The sequence below is a fragment of the Gnatocerus cornutus genome, chromosome 5 (genome assembly GCF_029298725.1).
Source record: "Gnatocerus cornutus isolate USDA-ARS CGAHR chromosome 5, icGnaCorn1.1, whole genome shotgun sequence".
In the NCBI taxonomy this organism is placed as follows: domain Eukaryota; kingdom Metazoa; phylum Arthropoda; class Insecta; order Coleoptera; family Tenebrionidae; genus Gnatocerus; species Gnatocerus cornutus.
The window spans coordinates 18,516,682-18,540,507 of NC_142237.1; the positions used below are offsets into that span (position 1 = coordinate 18,516,682).

The following is a 23,826-nucleotide window of genomic DNA, read 5'->3' on the forward strand; positions in this document are numbered from 1 at the left end:
AAGAGTGCGAGGATTCAACGCCCCGGCCAGCAAGCAAGTGTCATTTTATTTATACTAGATTCCTTTTCAGGGCTTGTCTAGGAGTTTTTAATGTTCTGAGTGTTACAGAGAGCAGCCGTCATCGAGGAGGAAGACACGACTTTAACTTCCAGGGCCGTCTTCAAGAGTGCGAGGATTCAACGCCCCGGCCGGCAAGCAAGTTTCATTTTATTTATACTAGATTCCTTTTCAGGGCTTGTCTAGAAGTTTTTAATGTTCTGAATGTTACAGAGAGCAGCCGTCTTCGAGGTGGAGGACAGGACATCGACTTCCAGGGCCGTCTTCAAGAGTGCGAGGATTCAACGCCCTGGCCAGCAAGCAAGTTTCATTTTATTTATACTAGATTCCTTTTCAGGGCTCGTCTAGGAGTTTTTAATGTTCTGAGTGTTACAGAGAGCAGCCGTCATCGAGGTGGAGGACAGGACATCGACTTCCAGGGCCGTCTTCAAGAGTGCGAGGATTCAACGCCCCGGCCGGCAAGCAAGTTTCATTTTATTTATACTAGATTCCTTTTCAGGGCTCGTCTAGGAGTTTTTAATGTTCTGAATGTTGCAGAGAGCAGCCGTCATCGAGGAGGAGGACACGACTTCGACTTCCAGGACCGTCTTCAAAAGTGCGAGGATTCAACGCCCCGGCCGGCAAGCAAGTTTCATTTTATTTATACTAGATTCCTTTTCAGGGCTCGTCTAGGAGTTTTTAATGTTCTGAGTGTTACAGAGAGCAGCCGTCTTCGAGGTGGAGGACAGGACATCGACTTCCAGGGCCGTCTTCAAGAGTGCGAGGATTCAACGCCCTGGCCAGCAAGCAAGTGTCATTTTATTTATACTAGATTCCTTTTCAGGGCTTGTCTAGAAGTTTTTAATGTTCTGAGTGTTACAGAGAGCAGCCGTCTTCGAGGTGGAGGACAGGACATCGACTTCCAGGGCCGTCTTCAAGAGTGCGAGGATTCAACGCCCTGGCCAGCAAGCAAGTTTCATTTTATTTATACTAGATTCCTTTTCAGGGCTCGTCTAGGAGTTTTTAATGTTCTGAGTGTTACAGAGAGCAGCCGTCATCGAGGTGGAGGACAGGACATCGACTTCCAGGGCCGTCTTCAAGAGTGCGAGGATTCAACGCCCCGGCCGGCAAGCAAGTTTCATTTTATTTATACTAGATTCCTTTTCAGGGCTCGTCTAGGAGTTTTTAATGTTCTGAATGTTGCAGAGAGCAGCCGTCATCGAGGAGGAGGACACGACTTCGACTTCCAGGACCGTCTTCAAAAGTGCGAGGATTCAACGCCCCGGCCGGCAAGCAAGTTTCATTTTATTTATACTAGATTCCTTTTCAGGGCTCGTCTAGGAGTTTTTAATGTTCTGAGTGTTACAGAGAGCAGCCGTCTTCGAGGTGGAGGACAGGACATCGACTTCCAGGGCCGTCTTCAAGAGTGCGAGGATTCAACGCCCTGGCCAGCAAGCAAGTGTCATTTTATTTATACTAGATTCCTTTTCAGGGCTTGTCTAGAAGTTTTTAATGTTCTGAGTGTTACAGAGAGCAGCCGTCTTCGAGGTGGAGGACAGGACATCGACTTCCAGGGCCGTCTTCAAGAGTGCGAGGATTCAACGCCCTGGCCAGCAAGCAAGTTTCATTTTATTTATACTAGATTCCTTTTCAGGGCTCGTCTAGGAGTTTTTAATGTTCTTAATGTTACAGGAAACAGCCGTCATCGAGGTGGAGGACACGACTTCGACTTCCAGGGCCGTCTTCAAGAGTGCGAGGATTCAATGCCCCGGCCAGCAAGCAAGTGTCATTTTATTTATACTAGATTCCTTTTCAGGGCTCGTCTAGGAGTTTTTAATGTTCTGAGTGTTACAGAGAGCAGCCGTCATCGAGGAGGAAGACACGACTTTAACTTCCAGGGCCGTCTTCAAGAGTGCGAGGATTCAACGCCCCGGTCGGCAAGCAAGTTTCATTTTATTTATACTAGATTCCTTTTCAGGGCTCGTCTAGGAGTTTTTAATGTTCTGAATGTTGCAGAGAGCAGCCGTCATCGAGGAGGAGGACACGACTTCGACTTCCAGGACCGTCTTCAAAAGTGCGAGGATTCAACGCCCCGGCCGGCAAGCAAGTTTCATTTTATTTATACTAGATTCCTTTTCAGGGCTCGTCTAGGAGTTTTTAATGTTCTGAATGTTACAGAGAGCAGCCGTCTTCGAGGTGGAGGACAGGACATCGACTTCCAGGGCCGTCTTCAAGAGTGCGAGGATTCAACGCCCTGGCCAGCAAGCAAGTTTCATTTTATTTATACTAGATTCCTTTTCAGGGCTCGTCTAGGAGTTTTTAATGTTCTTAATGTTACAGGAAACAGCCGTCATCGAGGTGGAGGACACGACTTCGACTTCCAGGGCCGTCTTCAAGAGTGCGAGGATTCAATGCCCCGGCCAGCAAGCAAGTGTCATTTTATTTATACTAGATTCCTTTTCAGGGCTCGTCTAGGAGTTTTTAATGTTCTGAATGTTGCAGAGAGCAGCCGTCATCGAGGTGGAGGACAGGACATCGACTTCCAGGGCCGTCTTCAAGAGTGCGAGGATTCAACGCCCCGGCCAGCAAGCAAGTGTCATTTTATTTATACTAGATTCCTTTTCAGGGTTTGTCTAGAAGTTTTTAATGTTCTGAGTGTTACAGAGAGCAGCCGTCTTCGAGGTGGAGGACAGGACATCGACTTCCAGGGCCGTCTTCAAGAGTGCGAGGATTCAACGCCCTGGCCAGCAAGCAAGTTTCATTTTATTTATACTAGATTCCTTTTCAGGGCTCGTCTAGGAGTTTTTAATGTTCTGAATGTTGCAGAGAGCAGCCGTCATCGAGGTGGAGGACACGACTTCGACTTCCAGGGCCGTCTTTAAGAGTGCGAGGATTCAACGCCTCGGCCGGCAAGCAAGTTTCATTTTATTTATACTAGATTCCTTTTCAGGGCTCGTCTAGGAGTTTTTAATGTTCTGAATGTTGCAGAGAGCAGCCGTCATCGAGGAGGAGGACACGACTTCGACTTCCAGGACCGTCTTCAAAAGTGCGAGGATTCAACGCCCCGGCCGGCAAGCAAGTTTCATTTTATTTATACTAGATTCCTTTTCAGGGCTCGTCTAGGAGTTTTTAATGTTCTGAATGTTGCAGAGAGCAGCCGTCATCGAGGAGGAGGACAGGACATCGACTTCCAGGGCCGTCTTCAAGAGTGCGAGGATTCAACGCCCTGGCCAGCAAGCAAGTGTCATTTTATTTATACTAGATTCCTTTTCAGGGCTCGTCTAGGAGTTTTTAATGTTCTGAATGTTGCAGAGAGCAGCCGTCATCGAGGTGGAGGACAGGACATCGACTTCCAGGGCCGTCTTCAAGAGTGCGAGGATTCAACGCCCCGGCCAGCAAGCAAGTGTCATTTTATTTATACTAGATTCCTTTTCAGGGTTTGTCTAGAAGTTTTTAATGTTCTGAGTGTTACAGAGAGCAGCCGTCTTCGAGGTGGAGGACAGGACATCGACTTCCAGGGCCGTCTTCAAGAGTGCGAGGATTCAACGCCCTGGCCAGCAAGCAAGTTTCATTTTATTTATACTAGATTCCTTTTCAGGGCTCGTCTAGGAGTTTTTAATGTTCTTAATGTTACAGGGAACAGCCGTCATCGAGGTGGAGGACACGACTTCGACTTCCAGGACCGTCTTCAAAATTGCGAGGATTCAACGCCCCGGCCAGCAAGCAAGTGTCATTTTATTTATACTAGATTCCTTTTCAGGGCTCGTCTAGGAGTTTTTAATGTTCTGAATGTTGCAGAGAGCAGCCGTCATCGAGGTGGAGGACACGACTTCGACTTCCAGGGCCGTCTTTAAGAGTGCGAGGATTCAACGCCTCGGCCGGCAAGCAAGTTTCATTTTATTTATACTAGATTCCTTTTCAGGGCTCGTCTAGGAGTTTTTAATGTTCTGAATGTTGCAGAGAGCAGCCGTCATCGAGGAGGAGGACACGACTTCGACTTCCAGGACCGTCTTCAAAAGTGCGAGGATTCAACGCCCCGGCCGGCAAGCAAGTTTCATTTTATTTATACTAGATTCCTTTTCAGGGCTCGTCTAGGAGTTTTTAATGTTCTGAATGTTGCAGAGAGCAGCCGTCATCGAGGAGGAGGACAGGACATCGACTTCCAGGGCCGTCTTCAAGAGTGCGAGGATTCAACGCCCTGGCCAGCAAGCAAGTGTCATTTTATTTATACTAGATTCCTTTTCAGGGCTCGTCTAGGAGTTTTTAATGTTCTGAATGTTACAGAGAGCAGCCGTCTTCGAGGTGGAGGACACGACTTCGACTTCCAGGGCCGTCTTCAAGAGTGCGAGGATTCAACGCCCCGGCCAGCACGCAAGTTTCATTTCATTTTACTACTTTCCTTTTCAGAGCTTGTCTAGATCAAAATTTATTTGATTCTTTTCACTAATTTCTGTTTGTTTCAGATGTATTCCAGTGAAGAATTTTCTTCAGTGATTCTTCCTTCTTCTAATTAATGTCTTTTGTATGTTTTTATTTCAGAGCTCTCCTGTATCTAGTATAGTTAGTTAAGTTATCAATTAAGTTAGCAACTAAGTTTAGAAAGTAAGTTATGAAATAAGTTTTAGAATAAGTGCGCTAATAATAAATCAGAATGTGAAAATAATTATTTGGTAATATTGGGGTTTTTAACTATAACTAACTATTGGGAAACTAACATTTTGGGATACTAACACGGGACTAACACGAATATGCAACATAATACGTTTCAGATTTTAGAATTCTGCAGGATTCCAGTACCCACAACGTCACAATCCACCAGGTCGAGCTGCCAACGCTGAAGATGTCGACGACAGGTTTGAGTTTCTAACCGTTTCTTTTTCAGTTTTGGAAATGTTGAGTGCTAGCACTCAATGGTTTGTTGATTTGTTTTGTGTTGTGTTTCTGTTTTAGATAGCAGAGTTCTGCAGAGTTCCCTTGGTCACTTGTGGAGCGCTTGCGCCCACTACACCAGGGTCGGCCTTTGGGCCGGCCCGCCTCACTAAAATAAGTTTTTTCCAGAGCAGAAATGACAAAAAACCAGAAGTCAAACGAGCCGTTCTTGAAGACACAAGATGATCAGCGAAGGTAACAGTTTTTCATTTTATAATTGCTGTCCCCAATAACACGAAATGTAATTTCAGATACGGAGTCCAAAGGAAATCGAGCCTCGCATCGTCTACAACTAGGAAGTGGAGATCTCCGGTGAGTACATTTCTTCCTTTCACTATTACGCACAAAACAGATACTTACACACAAACAGATTTTTAACTCCGCCTGCAGCGTCCTGGGGTGTATTAAGTAATGCACTAAGGACGCTGCTGCCGGTCCCAAGCCCGGATAAAAGGAGGAGGGTTTGTGGACAGGTTTGCTAGCGACTTGTCCACTGTAAAAAAAACATGAGAAGCTTCAGGACTCATTCCTGTTGGCTCTCTCCACGGAAATCTTCAGATGGGTTGATGGGAACAAATGTGGCACTCTTTTCTTAGTCATAAAGCATAGGAGCGATTCTTCAAGTGTGTCTTTTCGATTAATTTCTGTTTATTTCAGATATTCATTCCCGAAACGATAAGAAGATCTTCAATTAAAAATTCTAATTTCAGAAACGGAGTCCAAAGGAAATCGAGCCGCTCTGATAGGATCTAATTTAATAACTTCATCTATTTTCGTTTCGGGTTTTATTCTCAAATATCTTCGCTTTTTACTTCTTTTTTGATGGGCGTGGTAAATTATACGGAGTCTCATTCTCAGGAGGAGCTGGTACATAATTCACTTGGTGTTCAGGCTCCTCTTGTTGATAAGTTTGAACATTTTTATAGTACATTTGGGGCATATCTGATTGTTGATAATAATATTGCTGGGTTGACCCATCGCCTGGACTAGTATAGCCGTAGTGCATCTCAGGAGTTTGTACCTGAACAGCGCTGTAAGCACCATCTGAGATTGCAATTTTGATCGTTTTAATCCCTTTATTTTAATTTTGATAGTTTTGGGAGTGCCTTTGTTAGCGAACAATTTTTTGCGCAATAAGAAAAACAGTTAGGTAATTACGTAATCCCAAACCAAAAATTCAAACCAAAAATAAAAAAAATAAAAAATTTTCATCGTTTGAGTCGGATTTTTTTTCGCGAAAAATCGATTATCAAATTTTGGGCTTTTGACTTGTGTGAAAATAACAAAATAACCCCAGTTACTGACAATCCTGTCCCATTTCGCGTAGGAATTTACTGTTTTTAGTGTATTTTGTAGCATAATTTGCTGCCTATATGTCAACTGTCGTAATCTCCCAATCTCTCACCGGATATACTATATCTATTTTTAAGATAATAAAAATGGTGTTAAAACGAGACGTAAATAGTAATAAATTATTATTGAAAAAAATCAAGTGGAGTGTAAAAGATTGAAAATTATCCCGGCGCATCCACCATTTTTCATAAACAATAAAATTCTTTTTCATCAAGTTAAATCTAAAGACACAAATTTTAGAAATTTTTATTATTGAAGGTGAAGCAAAAATATGAGAAATCCTACAGCAAAATTCGTAATTTTGGTAATTTTAGTTCAACACCTATGCAATTTGAAGAAATTACAAGTTTTTAATCGAATATTAACTCTACGAAATTGTAGATCAAAAACCACAAATTTTATAATTTTGATTTTCAAGGCGAAGCAGATGTATGAAAAATTTCTAAAAAACGTAATTTTGGTTATTTTAGTGCAACAGCTATGAAACTTCAAGTAATTACTAGTTTTAGATCGTTTAATCACTCTGCAAAATTCTTAAACTCGAAAAGAAGATCAAAAAACACAAATTTTAGATATTTTATTTTTAAAGTGAGGCAAAAATATGGGAAATCCCACTCTAAAAATCTTAATTTTGGCAATTTTAGTGTAACAGCTATGAAATTTCAGGAAATTACTACTTTGTCTACATAAAAGTTACTAGGAAAGTAATGCAGTAACTGCCAAATGATTATTTTATTTGTGGCGGTGTGTGCTGGTCTTCGTGGTGGGGGTGATTTTGCAATAGAGAGTTAACTTCACACAAGTGACTTTACTGTTCTAACCTCACTTTTTTGTTGATGTGTTTAAAATTCAAACCCTTGTGCTATGGAGGAAGCTGTATTCAACTCCGACGTGTTGTACCTAAAGGATTTAATAGGGAAAACAGTAACTGTTGAGACCGTGGACGGTAATATTCACACGGGGGTAGTTTACGTTGTGGACCCAGTCTTCAAGACGCTCGTTTTGATAAACAAAGACTCTAATCGCCTTGAATTCATCCTTCACCATGCCTTAAAGTCATTTACTGTATTACCCGAGGCTCGAAAAGAAGAATTTCTTGTTGAAAACACAAGCAACGGGTACAGTGCTGAAGACTTGGAGCAAAGAAGACTGAAACTAGTGAAATGGCTAAAGCACATGTTTCTCGACGTTAAAGAAGACGGTGATTTACTTAGAGTTGAAGACCACTTGGTGATAGGGCCCCCATACGGTAAAACAGAGTGTCTTTGCGATAACACCATCGTTTTGGAAAGGATAAGGAATATCATAGATGTGATGCCTGTGGACTTTAAATAGGAATAGTTTATTTTCCAATTAACACTGTTAAAAAATTTATAATTAAACAATAAATAAAAGGGCTCTTTCAGCCTTCTAGTTAAATATCTCTACCAAGCTGTGAAGCTAAGATTTGTATTGGAGTCCTTCTTAGTAACCGCCTCGTTCTCAATATGAATCTGATCAAAAGTCTCCAAGAAGTACTCAATTTTCTCTAAAAGATTCGTCGCGACACTTGCGAACTCCTCCCAGATGAGATACTCCTGCGTGACGTAGACTTCACTGTCTTCCGAGTTCTCGGTGATCCCGAAGAGCTTTTCCTCGTCTAAAAAAAAGAGTAACGTTTCGAACTCAATCGGAAAACTCACCAAGATAGTCGGCCAGTATCACCAAAAGCTGTTGAATCTCGTCGTCGGGGATAAGCTCGTACAAATCCACCGTGTCGATGCAGTAATTCCAAAGCACCTGACAGACCAACATCCCCAAAAGCCAATCATTCTGCGCGAAGTTGGTCAAAATCGTAATCAACTTAGCGACTCCTCCGTGGTTCTTAAATAAATTCCTCGATTTGTTGTCCGCCATCAAGTTAACGAAAACCCCGATCGTCGTCTTAAGGAGAGTCAAATCAACCTTATCTAGGATGTTGATGAGGACGTGGAACACCTCCGATTTCGCGATGTAATCCCGCGTGATTTTAGACCGCGAGAGGTTGCCGAGGATGCGCATGGACTCGATGACACATTCTTTGTTTCGTGATTTGCAATATTCGGTGATTCCCTCGACGATTTCGACTTGTTTGATGTGAAAAACGTCCTGTTCCATGTCGGAGGTGTAGTAATACGACAAGTTATTGAGGGTGCTCAGGATGGACATGACGAGCTCCTCGTTCTTTTTAAAGGGGTTGCTGATCAACACTTTCAGGAACTCGTCCACGAGGAGACAGCCGTACTCGTCGTTGACGGCTTTCCCGATTTCGGGGTTGATCACGATGTTTGCTATGACTCTGATGACTTTGACCATGACGTCTTCGGGGTTCCCGTTTTCGATAGAGTCGTTTTCGGTTTTCAGCGAGCAGATCTTTAGGGTCCTTTCGAGGTAGATTTTCCACAGGTTGAGGAGACTAGCGACTGAGTTCTTCTCGTGGTAAAACTGGAAATGAGGGGGTAAAGACGGAAGGGGTTTTTAAATTAACTCACTTTAACTCTGGTGTTGTCGATTTTCGCCACCATGTTCCCGAGGGTGTATGCGAGTCGGACGACGATCTCCTCATTTCCCGGGTACTTTTCAAACAGGTGGATAAACACCTTGTAAATATCTTTGTATTCAACCAAACTGTCGCAACAGCAGTCGTTCGTTGATACGGTGCTGCAACGGCGATTCTAATTGCGCCTTTCTAGTTAAAGTCTTACCTTAATATCCTCGATATGTTGCTTATAATATCTAAATCCGAAGAAAACAAATTCATGGTTTGACACAACTGTTGGACAGCCCCACAAGATATAAAAATTTCGTAAATACTTTCCTCTGACACTATATTTCTTAAGGCACCAGTTAATTGGAATAAGGCATGATTGGTCTGCTCGGGCATCGGCGTTTTGTCCATTTTCTAAAACAAGATATTGTTGGATGAGCGCGAAACTTGGCCATTTATACTACGACAGCTAAACTTACAACGTTGTTGATAATTTTGATATGTAAAACCATCAACTGTAAAATTCCTAGCGATAAAATCTTATCCAAAAGTTTCGTGTTCATCGTTAAAAATTTGACGGAGCCATAGCCGTAGACGCACGCTTCGGCGTCGTCTAAAGGGCTCGAGCGTCCCAAGGCGTCCAAAAATAATTCTGCAAACCCAATTGTAGCTAAAAACGCGTGGAAAGAGAAACTTACCTAAGATATTTTTCTGGAAGAATAAGTGGTCGTTTTTGTCGTTTTTCGATACTTTAAATATCAGTTTGCACACTCCGCTCAAGTTATTTCCGGTTACTTTGAGCTGAAATTTTTTTAAAATTATGTAATTCGGTCTAAAAGTGGCTCATTGTACACCGACGCTTCGTAATAATTCATGTCGGGTCTATTATTGGATTAAACAGTCGAAGTTTGATCAATACTCTGATATTGGCAACTAATTAAACTATAGTCGGAATTTTATAACTTTGGTTTAACCCCGCCCACATGAACAAATGACGATTTGAATTTGTCGAATTAAGAAATGGCTAGCCTCCTTTACTCAACACTATCAAAAATTTGACGGCTCAAGTGTCACACATGTCAAGAAGATTTGCGGTTTTGCGAGAATTTATTTAATCGTGAAAGTTTCGTCGATTTTGATAGTGTTTCATCTTCTAATGTGTGGACATTTCTACCCCGACTTTTAGCAAATATCGACGAACTATCAAAATTTTGCGGAGTGAATCAGACTTCCAGCTAAAATTTAATTGGCCCAAAAGGTAGGCGGAATTAAACCAAAGTTACAAAATTCTGAGTATAGATTTGATGTTTTTAGTGTTGGGAAGTTAAAATGTGTTGGCCCTTAATAGAAAATACAGAATGTTCCAGAACTCGTGACCCAGAGAAAAAAGGCTTTTGAAGGCAACAATTCTGAATCCAAAATTTTACCTCAAAAAATAATGAAGATAAGGGGAAAAAACGGTAGCCAATCCCGAAGCAGAACAGAATTTGAAAATCGGTAACTATGAACACAAACTATCCCTCATTGGTCATATGAATATTACACTTTCGTTACCTAGGATATTTTACTCGATCTCTAGAATAAGCTTCCGAGATTGGTTGTTGATTTTTTATCCTTTCTCGAATACTATGAAACTTAAGCAATTTTTGTTTTGTAATTTACAATCTGTATTGCTGTCGGCACCCAAGGTTACTAAAATTAACAGGTTTGCTATGAAGCTTTGAGCCAATAGAAGCAGGCCTCCAGAACTGGCGCGAATACGTCATCGGAAAGCTCTTTTAAATTCCGATTCAATTTTTTCATTGCTAATATCTATTATTTAAAATAGCAATATTTAACACTCTGATGTTTCTACAAAAACTTTGTTAAACAACAATGGCGATCAACAATGTTTTTACACCGCAGAACAATTGACAGAACTTTCTTGTGACGTCATTTATTGTCGCATGTATCTAGCAACCAAAAGGGGGTGGATTTTCAGCCTTAAGGGGTAGCACATCCCCACTACACATCTCTGTTTAAATCACTGCGGCGCTCACCGCGAAAATTCATGTGCGTTGGGTACGCAATATAGAAGGGGTCAATTTCAAGTTATTTACGTAGCGACGCCGCAAACGACTTGAAATTGACCCCTTAGTAACGAGCAAACCTGCTTAATTTAGGAACCTTGGTCGGCACCTCCTTTTGTTCTCTGGGTCATGAGTTCTGGGACAGCCTGTATGTAGTGCTACCAACACAGCAGGAAAAAAAACAAAGCTTACTACACCACTGACCTGTGACAACAGAGGATGACACATTTTTAAAATAGTTTTTGATGAATCGGCAAAGATAACATGCACGCATCAGTGGAAAAAGGTTTTGCATGTCACGTAATATCATAAAAGCAGTGTAATTATCAAATTTAAAATTTTATTCTAATTCTAAAAAACGGAAGTATTTAGCAACGTTAATTACAGCCCAGAACAATAAATAATTTCAATCAAAATACAGTCAAACAGTTCAGTTTTTTTTGAATATTTGATAGATTGTTAAACAGGAAATAGAGCATGTAAGTTAATAGAATGAATGGAAAATTACCAACCAAACAAAATTGATGAATCGACTCTAAATTTTGATTGATTATCTGAATTTCCAGTGATAAATATTCATCAGCCGGTAAAACAAAATTTTCTACATGAACTGTCGGAAAACAGTTGTATTTAATTAACTGATAATTTTGTCAATAATGCCCTCGTTTGGGGTGTTTGCCCCTACAGTAGAACAACAGCACTTATCGCCTCGGTGCAATGTCAACACTCACCCCCAGAATCACCCTTGCGATGTTCAACAAAAGCTTCTCGTTCTGCGCCTCCACGAATTTATACAGCGCTTTCAAAACGTGAATCTTCATCTTCGAGGTAACTTTCGTGGTCAAGAGATTTTCTTTCTCCATGCGGTCGTACAACTCCTCCAAAAGCTCGATGACGCGTTCCTCATTGTCCATTTTAACACTTTCGTAATTGAGGTCGTTAAGAACGTCCTCCACGGTCCTCTCTTTCCCTTCCGCGGCTAAAATTGAATTTTGTATTTTATTTCTGCGCTGGGGACTCAGTTCCCGGTTAAAGTAACCTGTCGTGACAAAAAGAGTTTCGGAATTTTCGATTATCTGCTTATTATCGAATATTTTGTTAAGGTTTTGTGGCCCCAAAAGAAGACATTGAGAGAGGTTTTTTTGCTTGATGGACGGATGGCCGAACGGAGAATCAAAACTTTCAAAGTCTGTGCGTTCTTGCGGAGAACTGAACGCTTTTCGCGGTAGATCGACAGGCTTAGCTTCTTCTTGCTCCTCAGGTACTGCAATTCGTACCGTTTTGTTACGTTGTTAGAGAAGGAACTCACTTACAGTTATCTAAAGACGTCGTATTTTTGAAGATTTTCCTCTTCTGGAGGGGCTTCAAGTGGTCCAACGACGGTAAGCGCACTTTGTTAAGAGAGGGCTCTTTCAGCCCGATGTTGAAGATCTTATTATCGCTGATTTCTGACAACGAGTGTGAACGTTGCTTCGATTTAGGGGTGGTGGGCACGGGGATTTTCGCCGATGAGAGCATCTGGGGGCTGAGGATGAGGTTGGAGTCGGGGATGGCGATGGGAATTTCCGCTTCATTTTGAAGGTATCTTAAGCTAAAATGAAGAAATTACGTGTTACCCGGCGCCGCCACCATCAATTTGCGGGAAAATTGATCTGATAAGCCCCGTCCAGCTGCTTTGTACGTGGAAACCCATTTCCTTTAATAAAAGGTCGAGTTCTACGTCTTTGCGTTCTTAATCAAGATTCTCTGAACGAAACCTTCGCTGACATGCATGAGAATTAATGTCGCGATAGCATCGAGTCAAGGTCAAAAAACCCTTGTTGTTGTGAACCGTATTTGCGAAAAACCTCCAAAGCTGCAACACCCCCAAACAAAAAATTTGATTGATGTTAAGAAATCGATTTGCGCCGAAGAAAAACCGCGACCTTGGTGTACTTCCAGTGGAGCGAATCACAGTAAACATTTCTTTGCACTTATCGATCGGAGGATTCTATTTATTCTGTCGGGGATCTCATTTGAGCTGACAGGGATAATTTTATTTTTCACTTAGGGTAATGAAAAATGACCGACTTAATTAGATTGAACTCACCTAAAAGAACTCGGCGGTCTGTTCGACTTGGCCTTTTTGCCAAAAAGCAGGCGCTCTTTATTTCTCGGGGTGAAGGGTCTTTGAGTCTGCAACGGCTTAATAGAAGTGGAAACGAAGGAGCTTTCCGCCATCTGCGACTCTGAAAAACGAGTTAAAAACTGTAAGAAAATTCAAAAACTTACCTCGTATTGCCAATCGCGCCTCGTTGATAATCTCCGCGCTGGTTTTCCTTGCAGGGGGCTCGTAGAAAGGCAACGACACTTTACTAATGCCCCCGAATTTAAAATCATCACTTTTTGCCTCCATGGTTTTGTATCATCGTGTTTTGGGGGAAAGACGCGCGTGGTGTTTCGTGCGGGGCTCTTGCTGGCAAACTGCGACTTTTCCACTGGAAACGACGGGAATGATACGACTATTGATTATTTCATGGAATTAGAAATGTTCTAGACATGCAACGGATGAACACGGAAAAATCAATAGGAAAAAGAAAAGGCAAAAACGAAATGTCGTTGACACTGTTTAATAACCATTGAGGAGAAAAAGACATTTGTCAGATGTGACATTAGTAGGTTACGCTCATGATGGATTATTTGAGTTATTGTTGGGCGCATTATTTCGATTTTTGTTGAGCGGATGTGATGGGCGCTCCGGAAGATTAGCGCTCATGCTTGATCGCAATTTTGACACTTCATTTCGGTGTTATGGCAGCAATACAAAGCTCCTAAGATCCAAGACTTTGAGTAACTGCTCATTTGTGCCTGCATCCTCTTCTAACATCTTATCGATTCGTTTGAAACCATCCAGGCTTATCCAGTTTTGTTGGTCAAATATTTCCAGTACGCCACGTATTTTCCAGTTATTGGTTTCAGAATGAAATGTTGATTTGAAAGATTACAAATCAATACAATCCGTGTCCAATTTCCCTACAAACCTACATTTCGTGCGTTTTATTGGCTTGACAAACACATTATCTGTTAACGACGAAATATTCAAAATTAATTGGGTCACTTCCTGTAAATATTTCATGACCTTCAATTGGGTGAAGGTAAATAACAACAAATTTTCCTATTTTATTTTTTATTGCTTATCTAAATTCGAGACAACTTCAAACCACTGTCTCAGCGCATCACTTAAAACGTTTGGCAAAGAATTAATGTCCCTCAAAATTATATAAAACGAAAAAGGGAAAACGTCCATATAACTCTGGATTCCCAACAGCTTCCCGTCTTTGAACGTGGGCATCCGGATGTCCAAAATTGAGTTTTTATTCTCCGGATTATCAATTATAACAAAGACCATAAATATGTTAGACAACTTCGCTCTTCTCACCGCTTGGCGAACCACAGATTCACCTTCAGAGTACACTCCTCTGCCGTCACTTACTACAACCAACAACTTAGCATTCAAAGCCGCAGACTGCAACTGAGATTGCACCAACATCTCCGTAACAAAATCCACTAACTTCGCCACACAAGTTTTGTTTTGATCAAATTTAAACTTTTGTAATAACTTCACACCGCTTCTATCTGTAAATTGATCAGTCAGTTTGTGAAGGATTTCTGTATTCTCCCCGAAGCTAACAACAGACAATTGTCCACTTTCCAACAACGAGAGAGCTTTCGAGATTAACGCGACGCTCTCGAAAGCGAGTTCTTTGGAATGATTATCGGCCATCGACGACGAGTCATCGATAGCAAGCACGATTTGGTACTCTCGTTTCGATGGTTTCGTGCGACGTAACCAAATTTTGTCTTTCCGGAACTGCGAGGCAATGTAAGGGATGACTTTTCTCATGTTGATCCGGCGCCCCGTTCTGTAGTCTCCTTTCAAGCGGCTGCACTGCGTGGGCTCCAACACCAATCGGAGTTGCTCTGAAAGATCTTGCGCTAAAGAGGACATCACTGAGGAGATTTTTTGCCACGCGCGATCGGCCTCGACATCCGAAGGAACCTAAAAACAACTATAATTATTGTTTCCACGGTTTAGAATGGTACCTCTGTCCACGACGACAACTGCGTTTCCACTTCTGATCGTAAAGAAGTCATTTGTTCTGGAGTTAGTCTGGGTGCTGACATGTTTCTGAGCTCGTCGTAAAGCGTGTGATAGGAGGAGTCCACACCTCTTGCAGCTCCGAAAGTTGCAGTTATGTCGCCTTCTATTTCGACGTCTTGGAGTTCGTCGAGAATATCGCCTTCGGGGTGTTGCTTCTTGTCTCGTTTGGTCTTCTTTGATTCTGTCTTCTCCGGTTTTTGAGCCGCCACGTCGATATCAATCTCTTCTTCCTCCCGTTCTGGTGGAACGGTCTCCGAAGATTCTATTTCTTCTTCTTTCGTTTCTTCATCTCCAGTTTTCGGTTCTTCGTACTTCTGCGTTTCTGCTTGTTCTTTCGTTGCCACATCTAAAACCTGACGAAAACGTAGCACCGCAAAAAGGAAATCAAAAGAACATACTTGTGTGGTCGAGTCTTTAGCGTCCTTGATGTGTTTATACATTTCTGCCTCTTCTTTGTCGTCGCCGAGCTCTTGACCCTCTTCTTCATTATCTTCCTTCGTGTCGACAGTCTTCAATTTCTTCTTCACCGGCTCATTGACATTCCCCAGACTTCGTTGAGCGTCGGAGTCTCCAGGCTTCTGTTGCTGCTTCAACTCGTCTCTTTGTCGTTTGGAACCTTGCATCTCTTGAGGTGCTGTGGTTTGAGCAGAATGTCCGGTGGAACTCTCCTCCATTTGGGACTGTCCGACTCCTTCTTTATCGGGTTTGTCTTCTTGACATAATTCTTCGTTAGGCTGATTCGAAGATTGGGACTCGCTGGGAGTGGTCTATAAAGTAACTTAAGTAACGCAAAGAATGAAGAAGCAAAAGTACCTTATCAGTAGCGTCCGCGTTGTCAGTTTCCATCGCTTCAACGTGGTCTTGGTTGGTTTGAGTTTGATCCATACCCGACTCATCTACTTCTTTTTCTTCATTGGTTTTGTCGTCTTCATCGTCTGCGACTTTATCGGCTTGCTCGTCGCGCTGTTTTTTACCACCGTCTTCATCGTCGGGCTCATCGTCTTGTGTTTTAACAATGTCTTCGTCCTCGCTGCTGTACTCATTCTCTTGTTCTTCCTGGTCCTGTTCTTTCTCTTCTTCCTTTTCTTTATTTTCGAAGGGATTATCCTCTGAAATTTAAATATTAGAAGAGATACGAGTAAAACTGAACGCACCTTTCATGTTGTCGACATCGAAGGGATTTTCTTCAGGATTTTCATTATCTTGTTCCTGCCCGTCATCCAACTGGAAATCATCCGGTAAATCCATAGGCTCCGGTTCCGGCAACTCGGGTTGGTGGCCGTGGTAAGGATCAGTTTGGTCATCATCAAACTCCGGCTCTTCCATCTCGTTGATCTCCTTCTTATTCTCCTCTTTCTCCTTGTTTGAATCTTTGTCAGGTTTCTCATCGTCATTTTTACCTTTCTGGTTATCGTTGGCTCCTAATTCTTGCTCGCCCTCTTTCTCTCCATCTCCTCGCTCTTCTTTATCTTCACCTTCGACGTTTTCTTCATCGTCAGATCCGAACGTCTCTTTATCCTGTTTGTTAGCATCCTTCTCTGTGTCACCCATTTGTTCATCCGCATCCGACTCTTCACTCTCTTCGTCATCTTCTTTGGGCTCAACATCTTGCAATTTACTGTCGAAATCTTCACTCATTTCAATACCTTTGTCTTCTTCTCCACAGTCAGGATCATCGGTTTTCTCCTTTTCTTGTCCAGAGGGTTGCGCATCGTCCAATTGGTCTTCAGACTCGATCTTATCCGAGACGTCTTTTTCGCCCTGGCCTTCCCCGAGACCTAAACCATCCGACGGTTTACTCACACCTTTTTCGTCTTCGTCTGTGAGCTCTGGAGGGACGCAGAAACCTTTCGACGCTAAATCAATGAATATATTGATCAAAATCGAGCTCATCTTGCAGATGACTCGGTAGGCTGAAACTTGCTGCGTTAAGAAGTACTGGTGGTATAGAATTATCTGTTCCAACAGCGGCAACAGGCAACCGATAAGAGTCTTGCGTTCTTCCAAGTGTTGAGGGGGCACCGTGAAGAAGTCTCTGGCAATTTCATCGCACGACTTGAGAATCGCTTTGATACGTAAAATGTTGAAGTCGCTTTGGAGATTTTCCACGATTGCCACTTTAAGGTGGTCGTCTTCAATCGGTGCTTCTTCGTCCCAAGATATTTCGGGTTCGCTGAAGTACTTCTGGTGGAGACTGCGGATAACTGTGGAGATGTCTTCAGACAAATTGTTGATTAACTTCTCGAATTTTGATATGGAAGAGACGTGTGGTTGGTGGTCTTCTACTAATTTGAGGTCGTTAAGCTCGGAGGCTAACCATGACAAAGTTTGACTGACTTTCGTGTGCCCGAAAAGTGAGATGAGACTCTGTAAATTGGTTTTAATCTCGTCGAGTTTAGTCTCAATTGAGCTCAAATCCGAGATCGGGATAAAAGAGAACGTCGCGACGTCGAATTCGGTGTGGGGAATTTCTCCTTTGGATCTCTCAATTTCGCTGCTGATTTTGTTCCTAGTGCTCAAAATTTCATTGATTAAGCTCAATGCGGTATTCCAATTTTGATCGTGTTTGTAGTGGATACTCTCAATTGGAGCCGGTTTCAAAATTACGATTTCCTGGGACGTGGTGAATTCGTCTTCAGGACAGGTGTTTAAAATGATCTTGACTTGGTTCACCACGACGTAGAGATTTTTCATCGTTTTCAAAATCCTCGCGGCTGTTTCGGTGTGTAAGAATTGTTTCCCTTCGCAAAGTTTCGTCATCTGAGTGGTGAAATGCCTCAGGTAATAAAAGGAAGTGCTGCTTTCGGTAAGTTGAGCTTTATGTCTCCGCGCCAGACTCTGAAAGACCCAATCGATCGCTGCAGTTTTCCGGATAACGTTGCAGGAAAAGTGTGTAGGTGGCGTAGGTTGACTTACCAGTAAATTCGAGGCAAACCCTCTGCATCTCGCTACGTTTTGTTGTCCCAAGTCAGCCGCTGGTGATTTAAGAGCCGTATCCAAGACGTCAGCCCGCATTAGAGCCTTTAAATAGTACATCTCGCAGCTGTCCCAGATCGTTAGAATTTTTTCGTCGCACCGGCTAAAAAATTAAGTTAAATAGATATCTTCGCTGAGCTCTTTTATTACTTGTAGTTGATGTGGCTGAAGTTTGCGCTGATATCAACCGGTTTCAGTAGGAAATCCTCCGTTGCCATTTTTAGCTTCGCTTCCACGAGTCCGCTGCGGAATGAAAGTCCCAGTTTCGACAAAGTCTTGAATAAGTCGGCTAAAGCTCTGTGTTTCTGGTTTAGAATACTTTTAGCCAATGACTTTTGTTTGCTCTTCTCCAGGGTTGTATCGACCTAAAAATCATCGTCAAATCAGGATAAAATGACGTATCGATTTACCTCTAGACCCTGCAGATGAGTGCTGGTTTCAATGACTTGCGTCACGAAATTGTCCAAAGTTTGTATCATCTTGGGGTATTTCATCGTTGAAATCGAATCCTTACACAGCTTGCGTAGTTCGGTGAAATATGAGTCTATTTTGTTTAAAAGTTCCAGACGACACTTTGAACTCCTCGGGCTTAATTTCTATAAATCACGAGTTAGTCGAGACTTTTGGAATATTTTTGGGCTCACCTTTTTAGACGGCTCTTTTGCTACGTAAACTGACGGGTCGGGGCTGTAATGATACGTTTTGACGACATTCCTCTGCGGTCTGTCCCAAATTCCGACGTTTTCAATTTTGTTGGAATTGCTTGTGTTGACCAAATAGGTTGACACTGGTTGATTTAGCACGTCCTGGCGAAAATGGGTGAGAGGTTAGTCATGTTTGGGGAGGGAAGATATTTTGGGGGTGGATGAAATCAACCGTTATAATTAGCACGTTACCTTAAACTCCCTGACGTATTTGTGGAGCGTTTTGTGCGACTTATCCACCGTTTCCTTAATCGCCCAGTAGTTAACATCCTTCCACCTGACGATCTTCACGTAATCTCTCAACTTCTTCTCGATCGGAGTTCTAAGGTCCTTAATTTTATTAGCAACGCTCGAACTGAACTGTTGGAAGTAGTTGTAGACGTTCCATAATATACAAACGAACGTCTCAGTTTTTCTGGTCCGTTTTAAATGTATGGCATGACAATGGAACGCGTGTAGCAGATTTAATCTACTCTGGAATTCGGCCAAATTTGACTTCGTGATATAACTCTGGAGTGCCTCTATTAATTCAATATCAGTAGTCTTTTCTTCGGATGTAAACTCTTCCATTATGTTGTACAAATAAAACCACCACTTGTACGTAGCTTCGTTTAGACGGGCGAACGTACTGTTCAGTAAGTCTTTCCAGACGTTGAGTTCCATTTTTCTCCAAGAGATAATTTGTTGTGTGATCGTCTGGGAGAATTCGCTCAGGCTGACACCTGAATGCGCCACTTCTTCCCATTCGTGACATTTACTTAGGAGAATTTCGAAACCGGTGAGGAATCGCGACAAAGGACTGCTCACGTCGAAACTGGAAACTCGTTCAATGACGGTGGTAATCTAAAATGAAGTGAAGAACAAACGGAAAATGAACAATTTTTAAATACCGTTTTGAGAGTCGGATGATCCGGCCATTCATCCAGTAATCCCTCAACTTTCATTCGTAGCTCCTCCAGTATATGAAAGGAAGCCTTGACTTCTTCAACGTTGGAATCTTTATAAAAGTCGCACCGTTTGTTATGTAGAGTTTTTACAGGCGAAGGAGGCTCCTCTGGAAATGCATTTGCTAATTTATAAAGGAAAGTAACGAGAATGCTCACCTAAATTATTCGTTTCTCCGTAGCTTTGCACGAAGGTAAGTAAGACGCTTATGCTCTCTATTAATTCTTTATCCATTCTATAATCCAAGGCGGGGAAAACTTTCCCACAAATTTCCTTAAACACTTTGTATTTTTCCACAAGCGGTTGTACGAAATTCGGAACAGCTGTAGGATTCTTTTTCGGGTTCAACCACTCAGTTTTCGTGATACTCTGAACGAGAGTTAAATGCAAATCAACGACGAATTTGGTATCATCGCTTGAAATTACACCAATAAATGTGTTATCGGTTGACTGAGGTGCGGGATCATCCGTTAAATTACCAGTTTTTCCCAAATCTGCAAAATCAACTTCGTGGTAATTTGGAAAGAGTTCTTTCAGTTCGTCGTCGATTTGTTCACTTTCCGGTTTATCGTCACATTTTGTCCTGCAAAAAAAATTGAACGACACGGTGATGGTATAGACAGACTTACTTAGTTTTGTACAAAGAATCGGCTTCTTTTTCCGCGAGCTCGCGGTTTTTCTCCTGCTCGTTCCACGCCGATACGAAGGCTTTCAGGAAATTTTCAAAGTGCGAAAAATTCGAATTACCCTCAATCACGCAGTTGTTGAAGCTTTCTTGTATCCCGCATTTCAACAATCTAAAATGAGTCGTTTGCAGGAGAGTCAACTACTATTGATTCTCACCTTAAATTTGCCCGTTTTCCATCCTCCAGTACGTGTTCGACGAAATTATATATTCTGGGGTTGGTATACATATCAATTACACATTCATAATCAGCGTGTTCTCGGTCAAGTTGTGGCATCCTAACCAAATTCAATAATTCCTCTTGCACGTCAACCCCCAACTTTCCGTACTCGAACCGCAAAAGAAGTTTCCGTAATAGCTCCAAATTTGATTTGAGACCGAAGACGAACTCGCTCACGTTACTTAAAAGAGGCTCGATAACATCAGGATAAGACGAAGTGTATTTAGTCCATTCGTAAATGAGATTTGCGAAACTTGAAGCCGCAGACTCGTACTGTTTTAAAATTCGACGGGATTCCTCCGGGCAAAAAGTAGAGTCGGCTTTGATTAAATCCTTGATCGACTTATCCAGACTCTGAATAATCCCGTCGATGTAGTTGGGGGATAAAATTGTGGAAAAAGCGTGATTCACAACCTGAAAAAATTACGTACATTTACGGTTGTTCACAAGTGACTCTTATCCATAATTAATTATAAAAAATTGACTCACCTTGACGACGTCGTCGTAGAGCACTTCCTTGGGTCGGACGGCGACGTAGGTCCCCAGCTCCTCATTTTTAGTGCGCAAAGTTTTAATCGCCTCCAACACGGGCTTGTAATGTGGATGCAAAGTTCGGTCATTGCCACTATAAACTTCGTTGGCATTAAGGAAACTATCTCTTAAATCCTCGAAATTACTGATGGTTTCAACACAATATTTCTTCTTTAGGGTTTTCTTTGCCGAAGGGTCTATTAAGGGTAATCTCGAGTTCAAGATGGCTTTAGCGTAGCTCACTTCCATGTGCATGTTATAAACGAGAAGAAGACTCTCATGGAAGTCCCGACACTCGCTCAAATTCGAGTAATTCTCAACGGAACTACTCAAATGTCGCATGAAAGATTTGCTCAAGTCGCACGACGCCGATAATTGTTGCCAACAAACTTTTACTAATTGATTGACATCGGTTTGAATATTCAAACTTTCACAAAGAGAAGCGACGAATAATTGGAAACGATTAGAGATAAATTTGCGCTCGTTTTGTAGATAATCATAGCTCCGGTGTTGTAGCTGTTGTAAATTCCGCCACAACGTCAAATTCAATTGGTTATGCTGTTTCATCAGCTGTCTGAAATTACCAAATTTGGTTACGCTACCGCTGGTAGTGTCCATTAGTAAATGACATAAATGATACATTAATACCGGACTGAACCCCGACATGACCTCATTTTGCGGTAAAACCGGAGTCATATACACGAAAAATGTCCTCAGCAGCGCATGGGTTAACCTCAAGTCACCCGATTTACTGTAATTCACTAGATTGGTGACCAATTCGACGGGGAGACTCGGACACGACTTGAACTCTTCAGAGTTTGTCGCAATGTCGCTCGGAGAAAGTATCGCCTGTTTGAGCAACAACTGCACCAGGTGTTCAATCACTGGAAGCACTTCCGTCGGTTTTTCAATGACGTCGTCTTCAAGCGACTTCAGAAGCTTCTTACGTGTCTCCAAGTCAGTGTCGTCTAGACCCAGAGCGATCAATTGGTGTCGCGGCTTCGTCTGGTTCACAGCTTCTCGGAAACTCACAGAAAACTCGATTTCCGCGGCGGAGACTTTCGGCGGAGGATGATAATCAGACTTCTGGAAACTCCTGCTGAACTTGTGGAGGAGTGAAAACTGTTTTTCCAGACTCCCGTTGATGCTGTGAATAATCGCGCTCAGTTTTGACGGGAACTCGGAGTTCAGCAACACCTTAACTTTCTCGACAGAGTACTTAAGAAACCACCGGTAGTGTACTTTCAGTGACGTTACTATGAGGTGGCGTTGGCGGCGATCAATCCGTTGCACGTTCACCAAGGAACATCGGTAAAAAATGAACCTCCACGTCAACAACTCGAGGATTTGAACGACGTCTTCGTTCCCAAGTTCGACGTTCTCCTTCAGAGCCGCGAGTAAAAACTGGTTGTACTCTTCAATTAAATCCAGGAAGTTGTCGACGAGGACGTCGTCGAACTGATCTTCGACGAGGTTTTTCCGTTTTCTTCTGACGTACTCGTTCAGAGACACCTGTCCTTGCTTTTCTGTGCTCTCCAGCTGCTCCTTCTTAAACCCGGCGATTACGTGCAGTCCCAAAATGAACCTGTTACTCCTGAACTGATTCCTCCCCAAATACCTCGTCTCAGCAACCCACCCACAATCTCCCGGAAAGTCCTTAACGAGAGGGAAACTCGTAACAAATTTATACAGTGCTTCGGAGGTCGCGAACAAATCGCAACACTCATCACTTAATAAATTACTAAAATAACGAAAGCGGATTTGCAAATCCTCGGCGCTGCTAATGCCGTAGAAATTAATCAACAAATATTTCATCCGATTATTAATACGCCCTGGAAGTTTCTCCCGCGGCACCAGCTGTCTCAAAGAAGTGGCTTGCTGCTTAATTTTCTCCAGATCGGAAGAAACATGCAATCTGTCCGTTTTCATCGTCACGTCATCACAAAACACGTCATTACCACTCAAAACGTTTCTAATTTCATTGATGATGACCGACTCGAAGTCGTTGCAGCTGAACTCCATCGAAGATCTCGTCTTGTAATAAATCTCCATCATCGTCGTGGCGAAAGCTCGGACCTCATCGACGCCGTGTCGAAGTTGCTGGGAAATTAAAGCGGACGCCCGCAGTAACTCATTCGTGTTTGGTTTTTCTCCCAGAATCAAATCGGAAACGAAATCATGTAAATGCAACAAGGAATCGATGTGGCTCATATTTCTCAACCCCTTTCGACTTATTAAGCTTTTCGTGTCGAGAGCATTCCTCCGGCCTGTTTCTTTTTCGCTCAAGATGTAAATTTCCACGCCTCTGTTTCTCATCGCCCTAAATAAATTCAAGCGAATTAATGCGAAAGTTTTAAATAAAACACATTTTTTCCAGCGCGAATGTGGAAATAACTCGAATTCCATTTCCCGAAATTAAACGCGGCCCTTTCATGTGCCGAACGAATTGTTGTATCGAACGATTTTGATGGGTTTTTATTCCCGCGCTAATTTCGCTTTTCTCGCCAACGAAACGAGCGATGTGCCTCTTATTCATTTTTCTAATAACTCTACAATTACGTGCCCATCAAAGCCGTGAAATATCGACTTCATAAATTCGCGTTTCAGTTTTACGATTCATTTCAAGATTTTATTCCGCGGAACCGAGCATACTGTCTGTTAAGAATAATTAAGACGCATTTCGAGGATATTAGATTATGGTAATCAGTTTTCATGAGAGCTTTACGTATCA

At 42.3% G+C, this 23,826-nt stretch overlaps 3 protein-coding genes across 4 annotated transcripts in view; 1 reads left to right on the forward strand and 2 right to left on the reverse strand.

Annotated features, from left to right (window-relative positions):
• Positions 1–7,113: 7,113 nt before the first annotated feature.
• LOC148175377 (gem-associated protein 6-like) lies at positions 7,114–7,737 on the forward strand. Its single transcript, XM_088037148.1, has one exon. It carries the CDS (start codon positions 7,183–7,185, stop codon positions 7,651–7,653), a length of 471 nt encoding a protein of 156 aa, XP_087893274.1. The 5' UTR covers positions 7,114–7,182; the 3' UTR covers positions 7,654–7,737.
• On the reverse strand, positions 7,642–13,647 carry LOC148175378 (armadillo repeat-containing protein 2). 2 transcript variants are annotated; one of them, XM_088037147.1, is made up of 11 exons: positions 13,165–13,645; positions 12,983–13,121; positions 12,207–12,484; positions 11,933–12,157; positions 11,625–11,872; positions 9,523–9,625; positions 9,304–9,476; positions 9,042–9,238; positions 8,829–8,997; positions 8,001–8,781; positions 7,642–7,957 (listed from the first exon to the last, which is right to left on the reverse strand). In XM_088037147.1, exons 1-11 carry the CDS (start codon positions 13,286–13,288, stop codon positions 7,743–7,745), a joined length of 2,652 nt encoding a protein of 883 aa, XP_087893273.1. In that variant the 5' UTR covers positions 13,289–13,645; the 3' UTR covers positions 7,642–7,742. The 2 variants fall into 2 exon arrangements, with proteins under 2 accessions (XP_087893273.1, XP_087893272.1); XM_088037146.1 differs by having other exon boundaries at positions 11,625–12,157; positions 13,165–13,647.
• A 395-nt stretch (positions 13,648–14,042) lies between these two features.
• Positions 14,043–23,826, reverse strand: part of LOC148175379 (midasin) — a 59,236-nt gene continuing 49,452 nt past the window's right edge. The window contains exons 16-30 of the mRNA XM_088037609.1: positions 21,054–23,415; positions 20,503–20,978; positions 20,289–20,456; positions 19,818–20,242; positions 19,605–19,768; positions 18,907–19,557; positions 18,655–18,816; positions 18,421–18,606; positions 18,161–18,375; positions 17,951–18,113; positions 16,189–17,872; positions 15,848–16,143; positions 15,433–15,801; positions 14,977–15,387; positions 14,043–14,932 (exon numbers count right to left, since the gene is read on the reverse strand). Coding sequence (XP_087893735.1) covers positions 14,060–14,932; positions 14,977–15,387; positions 15,433–15,801; positions 15,848–16,143; positions 16,189–17,872; positions 17,951–18,113; positions 18,161–18,375; positions 18,421–18,606; positions 18,655–18,816; positions 18,907–19,557; positions 19,605–19,768; positions 19,818–20,242; positions 20,289–20,456; positions 20,503–20,978; positions 21,054–23,415 — 8,605 coding nt within the window. The 3' untranslated portion in view covers positions 14,043–14,059. The remainder of the gene's footprint in view (positions 14,933–14,976; positions 15,388–15,432; positions 15,802–15,847; positions 16,144–16,188; positions 17,873–17,950; positions 18,114–18,160; positions 18,376–18,420; positions 18,607–18,654; positions 18,817–18,906; positions 19,558–19,604; positions 19,769–19,817; positions 20,243–20,288; positions 20,457–20,502; positions 20,979–21,053; positions 23,416–23,826) is intronic.